The sequence below is a fragment of the Chiloscyllium punctatum genome, chromosome 11, assembly GCF_047496795.1.
Source record: "Chiloscyllium punctatum isolate Juve2018m chromosome 11, sChiPun1.3, whole genome shotgun sequence".
Taxonomy (NCBI): Eukaryota; Metazoa; Chordata; class Chondrichthyes; order Orectolobiformes; family Hemiscylliidae; genus Chiloscyllium; species Chiloscyllium punctatum.
The window spans coordinates 117015279-117032450 of NC_092749.1; the positions used below are offsets into that span (position 1 = coordinate 117015279).

The 17172-nt window shown below is 42.3% G+C and overlaps 1 protein-coding gene across 18 annotated transcripts in view; it reads left to right on the forward strand.

The window, feature by feature from the left end:
• LOC140483389 (utrophin-like) overlaps nucleotides 1–17172 on the forward strand; it is a 737248-nt gene that overhangs the window by 680573 nt on the left and 39503 nt on the right. For 16 of the 18 annotated variants that reach the window (XM_072581625.1, XM_072581633.1, XM_072581630.1 and 13 more), the window contains 2 exons: nucleotides 5734–5772; nucleotides 8808–8873. In XM_072581625.1, the coding sequence (XP_072437726.1) occupies nucleotides 5734–5772; nucleotides 8808–8873 (105 nt within the window). The remainder of the gene's footprint in view (nucleotides 1–5733; nucleotides 5773–8807; nucleotides 8874–17172) is intronic. The other 2 variants (XM_072581634.1, XM_072581635.1) reach the window with 1 other exon arrangement.

The window sequence follows — 17172 nt, forward strand, 5'->3', positions numbered from 1 at the left end:
ACTCTCAAAATAACTCTCAGCAGATTCTCAAACATTATTTTCTAAATGTCCCATTGATCGCATCCTTTATAACAGATTCTAGCAGTTTTATAGGATTTTATAATTTTCCTCCCACTGATGTCAGGCTGACAGCTTGGTCATTGCCTACTTTCTCTTACCTTCCTTTCTAAAATATTGGGGTTACATTTGCAACCTTCCAATCCAGAAACAAGATAATTTTGAAAGATGACCATCAATGCCTCTGCTATCGCTACAGTCATCTTTTTCAACAGTCTGGGGTGTAAATCATCAGTTCCAAGAGGATTTATCAATTTTCAGTCCCACTCATTTCTCCAGTATACTTTTTTATCCTAATTTCTTTCCCTTCTTTCAAAGTATTTCTGGGTAAGCTCTTTTTGTATCTTCCTTCATGAAGATAGACATAAAGTATTTAGTTTCAGTGCCATTTTCATGTTTCCCAATATCAATTTTCTTGTCTCTCTGAGATTGACCAATCTTAGTCTTTGTTGACAGTTTCCATTTTACGTTCCTAGACAGTTTGTTTTTATGTTTTTCAATAGTTGACTTTCATATTCTATTTTCCCTTTAAAATTTCTTAGTCCTCATTTGCTCAGTTTATAAAGTTGCAAATCATCAGACATAATACTTTTTTTGGCAACTTTATAAGCCATCTCCTACTGGGCTGCTATGGTGCTGTGGTAGTCCCAGTTTCTGAGGTAGGAGACTCAGAGTTTAAGTCCCACATGCTCCAGAGTGTATAATAAATAACATAACTGGGTTGATAGAAATCCTTAAGTTATCTCTTTTAATCTAATGCAATCTTTAACTTCTCTAGTTAGTCATGTCACTTTTCCTGGTGGGTTTTTATGCCTCAAAGAAGTGTGTATGTTTGTTGTAAACCATATATTAATTATTTAACTGAAACCATTACCTGTGGTCCATTATGACTTTTAATGTTTGGCAATCTACAAGAGCCCCCCTTGCCTCTATACATTCATACATCTATTTTTCAGATTTAAGACCCTAGTCTCCAATTGAATTGTATCATTTTCAAGTTCAATGTGGAATTCTATCATTAAGGTCACACTTTTCTGAAGGCTATTTTACAACAAAATCATTAATTTGCACTTTTTCATTACAGAATAGCCCTTGTTGTTTTCTCAACATAGTGTTCTCAAAAACCATCTTGTATATGTGCACTCCTACATTTTTGACTTTTGAGCATCCCCAGTTTTGAACACTACTCTAATGAAGGCCAAGTTTAAGCTGCTCGGGTGAGTAAGTTGTGAAGAGACTGCAAGGACATTTCAGAGGATTTGGAGAAGCTAAATGAATGGTCAAGAACATGACAGCTGGAATATATGAACACAAGATAATATAATTTGATTACATGTGAAGCTAAATTGGTCAGTCTTTGAACAGATCTAGCAATTCAATACCTGTACTGGGCATCCATGAGCCATCAGGAGCAGGAGAACTGTACTCCAACACAATCTGTACCTTCATATCCCCCACTCAGGCATTACCATCAAGCCAGAGAATCAGCCCTGGTTCAATGGAGAGTGCAGGAGGGCATACCAGGAGCAGCACCAAGCATAGCTGAAGATGAGATGTCAATCTGGTGAGGCCACCAAACAGGACTACTTGCATGTTAAACAGCATAAGCAGCAAATGATAGAGCTAAGCAATCCCACAACCAAACCTAATCAGATCTAAACTTGGCAGTGCCCCCACAACCAGTCCTGAATAGATTAGATTAGATTAGATTAGATTACGTTACAGTGTGGGAACAGGCCCTTCGGCCCAACAAGTCCACACCGACCCGCCAAAGCGCAACCCACCCATACCCCTACATTTACCCCTTACCTAACACTACGGGAAATTTAGCATGGCCAATTCACTTGACCTGCACATCTTTGGACGGTGGGAGGAAACCGGAGCACCCGGAGGAAACCCACGCAGACACGGGGAGAATGTGCAAACTCCACACAGTCAGTCGCCTGAGGTGGGAATTGAACCCAGGTCTCAGGTGCTGTGAGGCAGCAGTGCTAACCACTGTGCCACCGTGCTGCCCACGGTGGGCAATTAGCTGCCTCCTCTAGTGACTTGTTTATGATGGAAGAGCCAAGCACATCAATGCAAAAAGGTAAGGTTGAAGCTTTTGCAGTAAACTTCAGCCAGAAGTGCTGAGTGGCTGATCCATCTCAGTCTCCAGTCGTCCCTGTATTACAGATACCAGTCAGTCAATTCAAGTCACTCCACAAGATTTCAAGAAATGGTTGGAAACTCTGGATTCTGCAAAGCATATGTGCTCTGAAAATATTCTGGTAATAGTATTGAAGACTTGTGCTCCAGAACTTGTCACCCCTCTAGCCAAGCTGTTCCAGTACAGTTACAACACTGGTATTTACCTGATAACGTGCAAAATTACCCAGGAATGTCCTGTGCATAAAAAGCAGGAAAAGTCCAATCTGGCTAATTACCACCCCATCAGTATACTCTTGATTGTCAGTAAAATGATAGAAGGTGTCATTAACAGTGCTAACAAGCAACACCTGCTCAGCAATAGCCTGCTGAGTAACACCCAGTTTGGAATGTTGACCTCATTACAGCCTTGGTTCAAATATGGACAAAGGAGATAAATTCCAGAAGTGAAGAGAGTGTTAGCCCTTGACATCAAGGCTGCTTTCAACCAAGTGTGGCATCATGGAGCCCTAGCAAAACTAGAATTAATGGATATCAGGAGGCAAAGTTTCTGGTGGTTGGAGTCATACCTGACACACGGTAAGACAATCGTGGTTGTTTGAAGTCAAGCATTTTAGCTCCAGAAAATCTATGCAGGAGTTCCTCAGGCCCAGCCATGTTCAGCTGCTTCATCAATGACCTTACCTCCATCATAAGGTCAGAAGTGGGGATATTCGCCAATAATTGCACAACATTCAGCACTGTTTGCAACTCCTCAGACACTGAAGCAGTCCATGTTCATATGCAACAAGATCTGGGAAATATCCAAGCTTGGGCTGAGAAGTGGCAAGCAACATTCAGGCTTCACAAATGCCAGGCTATAACCATCACCAATAAGAAACAATCTAACAACCTCTCCTGATATTCAGTGGTGTTGCCATCATTTACCCCCCATTAGCAACGTTGGGAGTGTTATCATTGATCAGAAAGTCAACTGGATTCACCACATAGATACAGTGGCTGCAAGAGCATGTCAGAGGCTAGGATCTCTGTGGCAACTGAATCACATCCTGACTCCCCAAAGCCTGTCCATCATCTACAAAACACAAGTCAAGAGTGTGATGGAATATTCCCCACTTATCTGGATGAGTGCAGCTCAAACAACACTCAGGAAGCTTGACACTGGACAAAGCAGCCTGCTTGATTGGCACTCCCTCCACCACTGAAGCTCAGTCGCAGCAGCGTTGCAATCTACAAGATGCACTGCAGAAATTTGCCAAAGATCTCAAACCCATAACCACTTCCATCCAGAAAGTCAAGGGCAGCAGATATATGGGAATACCATCACCTACAAGTTCCCTTCCAAGCCACCCATCATCCTGACTTGGAAGTATATTGCTGTTCCTTCACTATTGTTGAGTCAAAATCCTGAAATTCCTCTCCCCAGTGGCATTGTGGGTCAATCCACAGCAGGTGGACTGCAGCAGTTCGAGAAGGCAGTTCACCACCACCTTCTCAAAGGCAACTAAGGATGGGCAATAAATGCTGGACTAGCCAGCAATGCCCATGTGCCACAAATGAGTAAATTTTTTACAAGTCCACTTTGGCAAAGAAAACAGAATATTTCTTAAATTGTAAGCAGTTGTAAACTATTGGTGCCGAAACATACCAGTCACTAAAGCCATAATGTAACTGCGACAATCAATATGAAGGAAAATAATATGTAGTTCTTCATCGCAGGAGGATTTGAATACAGAAATAAAGATCTCTTGCTGCAAATGTGTAGAGCCTTGGTGATACTGCACCTGGAGTATTGCATACAGTTTTGCTCCTCTGATCTAAGAAGGGATATATTTGGCAGAAGGGAGTGGAAAGAAGCATTCACCAGATTAATCTCTCAGAAGGGAGCATTGTGTATGAGGAGAGATTGAAGAAACCAGATCTGTATTAATGAGGTCATCTCATAAAATTTGTAGAAGTCGTGACAGGCTTAGTGATGTCAGGGTGTTACCTGTCACTGGTAAATCTAGATTCTGGATTAGTGGTGCTGGAAGAGCACAGCAGTTCAGGCAGCATCCAAGTAGCTTCGAAATCGACGTTTTGGGCAAAAGCCCTTCATCAGGAATAAAAAGGTAAATCTAGAACTAGTGGACATAGTCTCAGAATAAGGGGCAGGCCATTTAGAATTGAGATGAGAAGAAATTTTGTTTCCCAGAGGAAGATAATTCTTTGAAAATTTATTTTCCAGGGGCTGTGAAAACTCAATTATGGAGCAGGTTCAAGACTGAGATTAATAGATTTCTGGAGACCAATGACATGAAGTGATATAGAAATAATGTGGATAGGTGTGTTGAGGTAGATGATCAGCTATGATCTAATTGAATGGCAGAGCAGGCTTGGGCTGACTGGTGTTTTCCTGTTCCTGTATTTCTAGGACATATGGGAAATCTTCCCAATAAGTTAATGGCTTCAGAAAATGGGAAGCACAGGGAAGGGAATGACATTTGGTGCTGATAGACACAGAAAATAGGCAGGATCTTGCCTTGTGTTAGATTAATTAATTCACCTCAATGAATTAATTCTGTATGTCCTCTGTAACTTTCTTACCTGTCTAAATATTGAAGGATTGTTTTTGATGCCATGCTGTAAAAACTAAATCAAGAACTGTTAGTTTCAATGTCGATAGAAACATGAGAATTAATGGAATTTAACTTGATATTGCAGATGCTGGAAATCTGAAAATAAAAATGGAAAACTCAGCAGGCCTAGCAGCATATATAGAGAGAAACAGAATGGACATTTTGAGTCCAGTATTGTTTCTTTAGTTAAACTTTCTGTCTGAACACCAAAACTTCACAGTATGTGGTCAGAAAGTCTAAAGCTTTGGACATTCCTTTGATGCCATAACTAAGTTGTGCCACGGTGTCTTCAGACAGTACAGGAATTAAACCCATACCGTCGGTGTCACTTTGCGTTGCAAACCAGTGATACAGAAGCTGACCTAAACGACTGCCAAGACTTGTGATGCGTGCCTTATCTGTGCTGGAAAAGAGAAGTAAAAGGATGAAATATAAAACTAGAAATTCAAAGCTGAGGAAGAAAGATTATTCAGAGGATATGTTGGTGTTATGTAAATACATTGAACCATAATAGAGCATAAAGTAGCATAAATCTTGCTGCACAGATGCTGCCAGACCTGCTGAGTTTCTCCAGCAATCTATTTTTATTTCAGATTTCTATCATCTCTAGTTTTTCATTTCGTTAAGCAGTAATAATTTCTTGGGAAGAGAGAACATAATATAAATACATCTTAGAAAGTGTATATGGAAATCAAGACAATAATTTTACCAAAGGTATAATAGATTAATGTAATTCAAATAGATTTAATGAATTCACCTTTGGCAGTTATTTGCTTTTGCAGGTGACTTCTTAGTCTGGTTCCGTCCCAATTACAGGCATATGGTTTTACTTTATTAAGGTTAGACATTGCATCTTAATTGAGTTGTGTTAACAATGTTCTGAGATTTCCTCCTGTTTTCTTTTTTGCAGTCCTGTCACAGTTATCAGTATGTGGCCTGAACAGTATGAGTGAGTACATGCATCTTCTATTCAGCATGCCAAGTGGGTGGTTTTACCTCAAACATAGTTCATTACTGTAATAATGCACTCTTGGCATCAAGTTGAGTTGTTTAAAGCTTAGTCAGGCTGTTTGATTGTCCATGGTGGAAAACATAGGAATATGAGCTTTATTTCCTGAATGACAGACCTTTAAAAAAATGGGTAGAGCAAACTGTAAGAATTTAAACCATAGAATTTAAGACTTCCCTGTTGAGTTTTCAATTTATATAAGTGACATATATGGAACTGGCTACAGAGCATATCAGAGACCATAAGACCACAAAATATATGTGCAGACTTCAGCCATTCAACCTATCAAATCTGCTCCACCATTGAATTGTTGATACGTTTCTCAACCCTATTCACCTGTCTTCTCCCTGTAACATTTGATCCCCTTACTAATCACGAACCTATCAATCTCTATCTTAAATAGACCCAATGACTTGGCCACCATAGCCTTCTGTAGCAGTGAGTACCACAGATTCACCATCCTCTGGCTGAAGAAATTCCCCCTCTTCTCAGTACAAAAGGGTGGTCTCATTGACTCTGAGGCTGTGACCTTGGGACCTTGTATCTTCTACCAGTGAAAACACCTTCTGTATGTCCATTCTTCTGAGACCTCACAGTATTCTATAAGGTTCAGTGAGATCCCCCCTCATTCTTCTAAACTCCATCAACTATAGACCCAGGGTCCTCAACTGTTCTACATACGACAAGCCCGTCATCCCTGGGATAATTCTTGTAAACCTTCTTTGGATCTCCTCCAAAGCCAGCACACCTTTCCTGAGAAATGGGGCCCAAAATTGCTCACAATGTTCTAAAGGTGGTCTGACCAGAGCCTTATACAGCCTCAATAGTACATCTGTGCTCTTGTTTTCCAGCCCTCTTGAAATAAATTTAGCATTGCATTTACCTTCCAACTGCTAACTGAACCTTAAGCAAATCCTAAACTGGACTCGCAAGTCCCTTTGTCCTTGAGATTTTTAAGCCTTTCCCCATTTAGAAAATACTCCACGCCTCTATTCTTCCTTCTAAGTGCATAACCTCACTATTTCCCACATTGTATTCCATCTGCCACTTCTTTACCCTTTCTCCTAGTCCTTCAGCAGCCACCCAGCTTTCTTAACGCTCCCCGTCCCTCCACCTATCTATGTGTCATCTGCAAATTTAGCAACAATGCCTCAGTTCCTTCATCCAGATCGTTAATATATGACATGAATATTTGTGGTCCCATCACTGACCCCCTGCAGGACTCCACTATTCACCATTTGCCATCTTGTAAAAGACCTCTTTATCCCCACCCTCTACCTTCTGCCAGTCAGCCAATGCTTTATTTATGCCAGTACCTTGCCCCTAACACCATTGGCTCTTGTCTTTTTTAGCAACCTCCTGTGTGGCACCTTCTCAAAGGCCTTTTGGAATTCCAAATAGATTATGTCCACTGGCTCTCCTTTGTCTAACTTGCTTATTACCTCCTCAAAGAATTCTAACAGATTTGTCAAGTATAACCTCCCCTTGGCGACTCACCCCTATTTTATCATGCACTTCCAAAAACTCTGCAATCTCATCCTTAATAATGGACTCTCAAACCTTACAAATGACTGAGGTCAGGCTAACTGACCTATCATTTCCTATCTTCTGTCCTCATCTCTTCTTAAACAGGGGTGTTACATTATTCGTTTTCCAATACTCTGGGACCCTTGCTGACTCCAGTGATTCATGAAAGATCACCATCAATGCCTTCATTATCCCCTCAGCCATCTCCTTCAGCACTCTAGGGTGTAATACATCTGATCCAGGTGATTTACCCCCCTTCAAACCTTTCAGCTTACCCAGTCCCTTTTTCTTAGAGTTGGCCGCTATACTCACATCTGCCCTTCACCCTTCTGGCTTGTTATGGTTCTGGTCTGCTATTGGTGTCTTCTACAGTGAAGAATGATGCAAGGTTCCGCCATTTCTTTGTTCCCATTACTAACTGTCCCCTTATTATTTTTCTAGTTGTCCTTTGATGGTTTTTAAAGGCTTTCCAATCCTCCCACTAATCTTCAAATTGTACAGGAAATTGGACTTTATTTTAGAAATGAATTATTACTATTATAAATAATTAAACCTATGATGTCTGTCACTTGGATCCATACTAGTTGGTGAGAAGAAACCAAGAAATATTTCTTTATGGATAGTGCTTATTGACTACTCAGTGTAACTTTTTTTCAATTTAACCCATTTTTCCTAATCAACCTGTTCAGAGATGTTATGAAACACCTCTGTTGCAGATGGGACTTGAACCCAGGCCTCTTGGCCCAGGGGTAGGAGACACTACCACTGTGCTACAAGAAAACCAAAAGGTATTATTACACACGTCTGGACCAGATGTGGCCTGAACCTGGATCTGTTGGTTCAGGTACACTACCACCTTGCCACAGGAGGGCACATCCACTCACTTCTACATATCAGTCCCATCTGTTTCTCCCCTTTCTGTCTATCCAGTCAATTAATTAATCAATTAATCCCAATCATTTGCTTCACTACTTGTTAGACTAACAGCATCCAGTATTTGAATGTCCAGACTCAAATCGAATGTAATAAATTTTTGTTTATCCAAATCCCATCTGATGACCATGGAATTGTATCATAATACGCCGAGAAGATGGTCTTTTTTTAAAAGAATTTCCCTGTATTTCATCCTGCATGAGCAGTGTTCGAGCTGATGTGATCAGTGTTGTAATTCCTGAATATTCTGCCAAATTTTGCTATATACCACCACACAAAAAGAAAATACCACACCTTAACATTTTATTAATATTGGTTTATGTTGATAATGAGATGGAGAGTTGGTTCCAACCTGACTGCTGCCTGAACTTATACTTTTGTTGTAGTAGACTGTGATAACATCACTTCTCTAATTTATTAATTAAATTTATTAAACCCAAGAACATAAGAAAACATTATTGGTCTTTCATATCTTTAAAATATTGGAAATCAAGTATTTTGCTATTTGTTTGCAGCCTTACACTGTCTCCACAACTGACTCAAGATGACACGCATTCGAGAATAGAACATTATGCCAACAGGTTAAAAAATACATTGCTTCATTGAAATTATAATTTGTTTCTATACAGTGTGAAGTGATTATACTGGTTTATGTAGGGATGGCTCAGTGGTTAGCACTTCTGCCTCACAGCACCAGAGACCTGGGTTTGATTTTACCCTCAGTGACTGTCTCTGGAGTTTGTATATTCTCCCTGTATCTGCCTGGGTTTCCTCCGGGAGCTCCAATTTCCTCCCACAGTCCAAAGATGTGCAGATTTGGTGTATTGGCCATGCTAAATTGCCCATAGCGTCAAGGTATGTTCAAGCTAATTGATGAGCTATGGGATATGCAGTTATATGGATAGAATAGGTGGGTGGTTCTAGGTGTGATGCTGTCTGGAGAATTGGTGTGGACTCGAATGGCTTGCTTCCACACTGTAGGGATTCTCTTGTTTTGGCCAAATGGAAAGTCACTTAGTTGTTGCATCTTGGTGATCAAAATCAAAATTCACTATTGTCTAGCTTATGACCCTCTGTTTTCTGTTTTAATTTAACCTGAGATTTGATCAAGCACGATATGTAATGAATGAATTTAATTCATGTATTCCATTCCTTCCAGTTTTTTTTTTAACATAAGATCACCAGAATGTTGATATCAAAAACGTTTATCTGAACTGTACACCATATACAGAAAATACATTGCCCAGTCAAGGTGCTAGTCTTTACATACAGTGACTGGATATAGAGGCTGGTGTCACTGGGCTAGTAATCCAGAACCCGAAGTTAATGGTCTAGGGCATGGGTTCGAATCCCATGTGACAGATGGTGAAGCTTTGATTGCAATAAAAAAAATCTGGAATTAAAAAGCTAATAGTGACAAAATAGCCACTGACCATTATCATTAAAGGATGTCTGGTTCACTAATAAGGGGGAGGTGTGGCATTGCTTGTCAAAGATAGTATTACAGCGGTGGAAAGGACGATGGATGAAGACTTGCCATCTGAGGTAGTTTGGGCTGAGGTTAGGAATAGGAAAGGTGAGGTCACCCTGTTAGGAGTTTTCTACAGGCCTCCTAATAGTCCTAGAGACGTAGAAGAAAGGATTGCGAGGATGATTCAGGAGAAGAGTGAAAGTAATAGGGTGGTTGTTATGGGGTCTTTAATTTTCCTGATATTGACTGGGAAAGCTATAGCTCGAGTTCGTTAGATGGGTCAGTGTTTGTCCAATGTGTGCAGGAGGGTTTCCTGACACAATATGTAGACAGGCCAACAAGAGGTGAGGCCATACTGGATTTGGTTCTGGGTAACGAACCAGGCCAGGTGTTAGAATTGGAGGTAGGTGAGCACTTTGGGGACAGTGACCACAATTCGGTGACTTTTACTCGAATGATGGAGAGGGATAAGTGTGCACTGCAGGGCAAGAGTAATCACTGGGGGCAGCGAAATTATTACGCGGTGAGGCACGACTTAGGATGCGTGGCTTGGAAAATTAGGCTTCAAGGCAAGGGCGCAATTGATATGTGGAGCTTGTTCAAGGAGCAACTATTGAGTGTCCTTGATAAGTATGTACCTGTCAGGCAGGAAGGAAAGGGTCGTGTGAGGAATCCGTGGTTTAATAAAGAATTGGAATCCCTTGTTAAAGGGAAGAGGGCGGCCTATGTAAAGATGAAACGTGAAGGTTCAATTGGGGCGATTGAGAGTTATAAGGTAGCCAGGAAGGATCTAAAGAGAGAGCTAAGAGCAGCAAGGAGGGGACATGAAAAGTCCTTAATTGGTAGGATTAGGGAAAACCCAAAGGCTTTCTATAGGTATGTCAGGAATAAAAGAATGACTAGGGTAGGAATAGGTCCAGTCAAAGATAGTAGTGGGATGTTGCGTGTGGAGGCTGAAGAGATTGGGGAGACACTGAATGAATACTTTTTGTCAGTATTCACTCAGGAACAGGACATTGTTGCCGATGTAAATACTGAGTCACAATTAATTAGAATGGACAGCTTTGAGGTATGTAGGGAAGAGGTGTTGGAAATTCTGGAAAGGGTGAAAATACATAAGTTCCCTGGGCCTGATGGCATTTATCCTAGGATTCTCTGGGAAGCAAGGGAGGAGATTGCAGAGCCATTGGCCTTGATTTTTATGTCCTCTTTGTCTACAGGAATAGTGCCAGAAATGTGATTCACTTGTTCAAGAAGGGGAGTAGGGATAACCCTAGTAACTATAGGCCGATGAGCCTCACTTCTGTTGTGGGCAAAGTCTTAGAGAGAATTGTAAGGGATAGGATTTATGAACATCTGGATAGGAATAATGTGATCAAGGATAGTCAGCATAGTTTTGTGAAGGGCAGATCGTGCCTCACAACCCTTTTTGAATTCTTTGAGAAGGTGACTAAGGAGGTGGACGGGGGTAAAGCGGTGGATGTGGTGTATATGGATTTTAGTAAGGCGTTTGATAAGGTTCCCCATGGTAGGCTACTGCAAAAAATACGGAGGTATGGCATTGAGGGTGAGTTGGAGGTTTGGATTAGGAATTGGCTGGCTGGAAGAAGACAGAGGGTAGTAGTTGATGGTAAAAGTTCATCTTGGAGTGCAGTTACTAGAGGTGTTCCGCAAGGATCTGTTTTGGGACCATTGCTGTTTGTCATTTTTATAAATGACCTGGAGGAGGGGCTAGAAGGTTGGGTGAGCAAGTTTGCAGATGATACGAAAGTCGGAGGAGTTGTAGACAGTGAGGAAGGATGTGGCAGGTTACAGCGGGATATAGATAAGCTGCAGAGCTGGCAAATGGAGTTCAATGTGGGTAAGTGTGAGCTGCTTCACTTTGGTAAGAGTAACAAAAAGATGGGGTACTGGGTTAATGGTCGGATACTTGGTAGTGTGGAAGAGCAGAGGGATCTTGGTGTCCATGTACACAGATCTCTGAAAGTTGCCACCCAGGTAAATAGTGCAGCGAAGAAGGCATATGGCGTACTGGCTTTTATTGGTAGAGGAATTGAGTTCCGGAGTCCTGAGGTCATGCTGCAGTTGTATAAGACTCTGGTGCGGCCGCATCTGGAATGTTGTGTGCAGTTTTGATCGCCATACTATAGGAAGGATGTGGAGGCACTGGAACAGGTGCAGAGGAGGTTTACCAGGATGTTGCCTGGTATGGTAGGAAGATCGTATGAGAAAAGGCGGAGGCACTTGGGGCTGTTTTCATTGGAGAAAAGAAGGTTTAGGGATGACTTGATAGAGGAGTACAAGATGCTTAGGGGTTTAGATAGGGTTGACCATGAGAACCTTTTTCCACGTATGGTGTCAGCTATTACAAGGGGGCATAGCTTTAAATTAAGGGGTGGTAGGTATAGGACAGATGTTAGGGGTAGATTCTTTACTCAGCGAGTCGTGAGTTCATGGAATGCCCTGCCAGTAGCAGTGGTGGACTCTCCCTCTTTAAGGGCATTTAAACGGGCATTGGATAGGCATATGGAGGATAGTGGGCTAGTGTAGGTTAGGTGGGCTTGGATTGGCGCAACATCGAGGGCCAAAGGGCCTGTACTGCGCTGTATTTTTCTATGTTCCATATTCTATAATGTCTTTTCGGAGCAGCAATCTGACATCCCAACCTTGTCTGGTCTTCATGTGATTCCGCACCCACAGCAATGTGGTTGATACTTTATAACCTTCTGGGCAATTAGGGTTTGATAATAAGTGCTGGCCTAGCCAGTGAAGCACACATCCCATAAATGAATACAGGAGAAGTGGCCAAATCTCCTACTTAAGTCCACACCTGTGACCCCACAATAATTTAATGTAATTTGGGAGATTAATTACCTTGGAGTAAGGCTTCCATCCTTATTTTGGTGGCCAGTAGTTCTCTGACCCCAGTGGCACCACAGGGAGCAGTAATCATTGCTGGGTCTATATTCAGGCCCTAACAGTGCTCATTGCTGAAGCTGAATGGAATGGTTATTGCTAGGACTCAGCTGGTATGCCAGATCAAGGAAGATAGAGTACCGGGGTGGGGAGGAGCAATGTGGAATTGCTTGGTGCTTGGGGCTGGGATGTTTTGATTGAAACCGGTCTTGTATGGAAAGCAGCTCCCCAACCTTCACTTTCCCACCAGAGCCTGAGTGATCTTACTTGCCAAGTTGCAACCTGTCTCCAGCCTCATTCTGCAGCATGTCAAATGGAGGCATAAGTGGGTCACTTAACTGGCCATTAATTTCTCACTGAAGGGCTCTTACTTCACTCAAAGATGGGAGACTGTCTGACATCTCCGCTGTCAGTAATACCATTTTACGGATCTACCTGTCTGCAAATCCTTACATAGGAGAGTTTAAAATCTTTCCATGGAATTATAAAGCAAAGGAGGAGATGATTTGGTCAATGGTAACTGTCATGACTCTTTGAATTTAGTATTATTCCCTCACGCTTGTTCCATAACCTTGCAAATTCGTCCTCTGCAAGTACATGTCCAAATGTTGCTCAGAAGGGAAGGGGAAAGAGGAGAAGAGCATTAGTCATTGGGGACTCCATAGTTAGTGGGAAAGATAGGAGGCTGTGTGGGAATGAGACACTCATGTTTGGGGTGTTGCCTCCCAGGCGCCAGGGCTTGTGATGTCTTGGATCATGTTTTCAGGATCCTTGAGGGGGAAGGGGAGATCAAGTCATGGTCCACATAGGCAACAGTGACATAGGTAGAAAAAGGGATGGGGATTTAAAGCAGAAATTCAGGGAGCTAGGGTGGAAACTTGGAGCTAGAATAAACAGTTGTTATCTAGCGAGGAAAGGAATAGGGAGAGAGAGGAATTGAACACATGTCTACAGGAATGGTGCAGGAGGGAGGGTTTCAGATACCTGGATAATTGGGGCTCATTCTGGGGTAGGTGAGACCTTTACAAACAGGATGGTCTACACCTGAACCAGAGCGGAACCATTATCCTGGGGTGGGTGGGGGGGAATTTGCTAATGCTCTTCAGGAGCGTTTAAACTAATGCAGCTAGGGGTTGGGAACCTAAATTGGCGTTCCAGTGTCCAGGAGGTTGAGAGTAGTGAGGTCACAAATAAGGTTTCAAGGTCACAAGGTGCACCGGCAAGCAAGAAGGTGGTTTCAAGTTTCTACTTCAGCGCCAGGAGCATCTGGAATAAGGTGGGTGAACTTGCAGCATGGGTTGGTACCTGGGACTTTGATGTTGTGACCATTTTGGAGACATGGATAGAGCAGGGACAGGAATGGTTATTGCAGGTTCCAGGCTTAGACATTTCAGTAAAAACAGAGAAGCTGGTAAAAGAGGAGAAGGTGTAGCATTGTTAGTCAAGGACAGTATTATGGTTGCAGAAAGGATGTTTGAAGACTTGTCTGCTGAGGTTAGAAATAGGAAAGGAGACGTCACCGTTTTGGGAGTTTTCTATAGGCCTCCAAATGGTTCCAGAGATATAGAGGAAAGGATTGCAAAGATGATTCTGGATAGGAAATGCTGTACTTTGAATACTTTACATGGGTCAGTTTTTATCCAATGTGTGCAGGAGTGTTTCCTGACACAGTCTGTAGACAGGAGAAAGTGGGATCTTCAGATGCTGGACATCAGGGTCGAGAATGTGTTGCTGGAAAGGCACAGCAGGCTGCATTCCTGATGAAGGGCTCCAGCCCGAAACATTGATTCTCCTGCTCCCGGGATGCTGCCTGACCTGCTGTGCTTTTCCAGCAACACACTTTTGACAGTATGTCGACAGGCCACAAGAGATGAGGCCACATTGGATTTGGTACTGGGCACTGAACCAGGCTATGTGTTAGATTTGGAGGTAGGTGAGCACTTTGGTGATAGTGACCACAATTCGGATATGTTTACTTTAGCAATGGAAATGGATAGGTATTTACTGCAGGGCAAGAGTTATAACTGGGGAAAAGGCAATTATGATGTGATTAGGCAAGATTTAGGATACATTGGATGGAGAAAGAAACTGCAGGGAATGGGCACAGTTGAAATGTGGAGCTTATTCAAGGAACATCTATTGTGGGTCCTTAATAAGTATATACCTGTCAGGCAGGGAGACAGTGATCGAGTGAGGGAGCCGTGGTTTACTAAGGAAGTTGAATCTCTTGTCAAGAGGAAGAAGAAGGCTTATGTGAGGTGTTAGCAACTCTGGAAAGTGAGAGAATAAAAACGTACCTTGGGCCAGATTGGATTTATCCTCGGATTCTCTGGGAAGCCAGGGAGGAGATTGCAGAGCTTCTGGCTTTCATCTTTACGTCGTCATTGACTACAGGAATAGTGCCAGAAGCCTGGATGATAGCAAATGTTGTCCCCTTGTTCAAGAAGGGGAGTAGAGACAACCCTGGTAATTATAAACTAGTGAGCCTTCCTTCAGTTATGGGTAATGTGTTGGAAACGGTTATAAGAGATAGGATTTATAATCATCTAGAAAGGAATATGTTGATTAGTGATAGTCAACAAGAGTAGGTCGTGACTTACAAATCTTCTCTTTGAGAAGGTGACCAAACAGGTGGATGAGGGTAAAGTGGTTGATGTGGGGTATGTAGATTTCAGTAAAGCGTTTGACAAGGTTCCCCATGATAGACTATTGCAGAAAATACGAAAGCATGGGATTGAGGGTGATTTAGCGGTTTTGATCAGAAATTGGCTAGCTGAAAGAAGACAGGGTGGTGGTTGATGGGAAATATTCATCGTGGAGTTCAGTTACTAGTGGTGTACCACAAGGATCTGTTTTTTGGTCCACTGCTGTTTGTCATTTTTATATGTGACCTAGAAGAGGGCGTAGAAGGATGGGTTAATAAATTTGTGGATGACACTAAGGTCTGTGGAGTTGTGGACACTGTCGAAGAATATTGCAGATTAGAGGAAGATAGATAAGGTACAGAGCTGGGCTGAGAGGTGGCAAATGGAGTTTAATGTGGAAAAGTATGACGTGATTCACTTTGGAAGGAGCAACAGGAATAGAGTACTGGGTTAATGGTAAGATTCTTGACAGTGTAGATGAGCAGAGATCTCGGTGTCCATGTGCATAGATCTTTGCAAGTTGCCACCCAGGTTGATAGGGTTGTTAAGAAAGCGTACGGTGTGGTAGTTTTTATTGGTAGAGGGATTGGGTTTCAGAGCCATGAGTTCATGTTGCAGCTGTACAAAACTCTGGTTCAGCCACACTTGGAGTTTTGCGTACAGTTCTGGTAACTGCATTATAGGAAGGATGTGGAAGCTTTGGAAAGGATTCAGAAGAGATTTACTAAGAAGTTGCCAGCTATGGAGGGGAGGTCTTAAGAGAAAAGGCTGGGGGACTTGACGCTGTTTTCATGAGAGAGAATAAGGTAGAGAGGTGACTTAATTGAGATAAATAAGATAATCAGCGGGTTAGATAGGGTGGGCTGTGAGAGCCTTTTTCCTTGGATGGTGATGGCTAGCACGAGGGAATATAACTTAAAATTGAGGGGTAATAGATATAGGACAGATGGCAGAGGTAGTTTCTTTACCCGAGCCTAATCTTGTCCCATTTGCCAGCATTTCACTTCTATTCTTCCAAACCCTTCCTATTCATATAGCCATCCAGGTGCCTTCGTTTGGCAGCTCATTTCATACATGCACCATCCTCTGCGTGAAAAGGTTACCCCTTAGGTCCCTTTTATACATTTCGCCTCTCACCCTAAACCTATACCCTCTAGTTCTGGACTCCCCCCACCCCAGGGAAAATACCTTGTTTATTTATCCCATCCATGCCTCTCATAATTTTTTAAACCTCTCTAAGGTCAGCCCTCAGCCTCTAATGTTCCAGGGAAAACAGCAGCAGCCCATGAAGCCACTCCCTATAGCTCAAATCCTCCAACCCCGGCAACATCCTTGTAAATCTTTTCTGAACCCTTTCAAGTTTCACAACATCCTTACGATAGGAAGGAGAGCAGAATTGTATGCAATATTCCAAAAGTAGTCTAACCAATGTCCTGTACAGCCGAAACATGACCTCCCAACTCCTATACTCAGTGCTCTGACAAATAAAGAAAAGCATACCAAACACTTTCTTTACTATCTTATCTATCTGTGACTCCAATTTCAAGGAGCTGTGAACCTGCACTCCAAGGTCTCTTTCTTCAGCAACACTGTCCAAGACCTTACCATTAAGTGTAGAAGTCCTGCCTCTGATTTGCTTTTCTAAAATGCAGCACTTCGCATTTATCTAAATTAAACTCCATCTGCCACTCCTCAGCCCATTGTGCTCGTACTCTGAGGTACCAATCTTCACTGTCCACTACGCCTCCAATTTTGGTGTCATCTGCAAGCTTACTAACAATACCTCCCATGTTCACATCCAAATCATTTATGTAAATGATGAAAAATAGTGGACCCAGCCCGATTCTT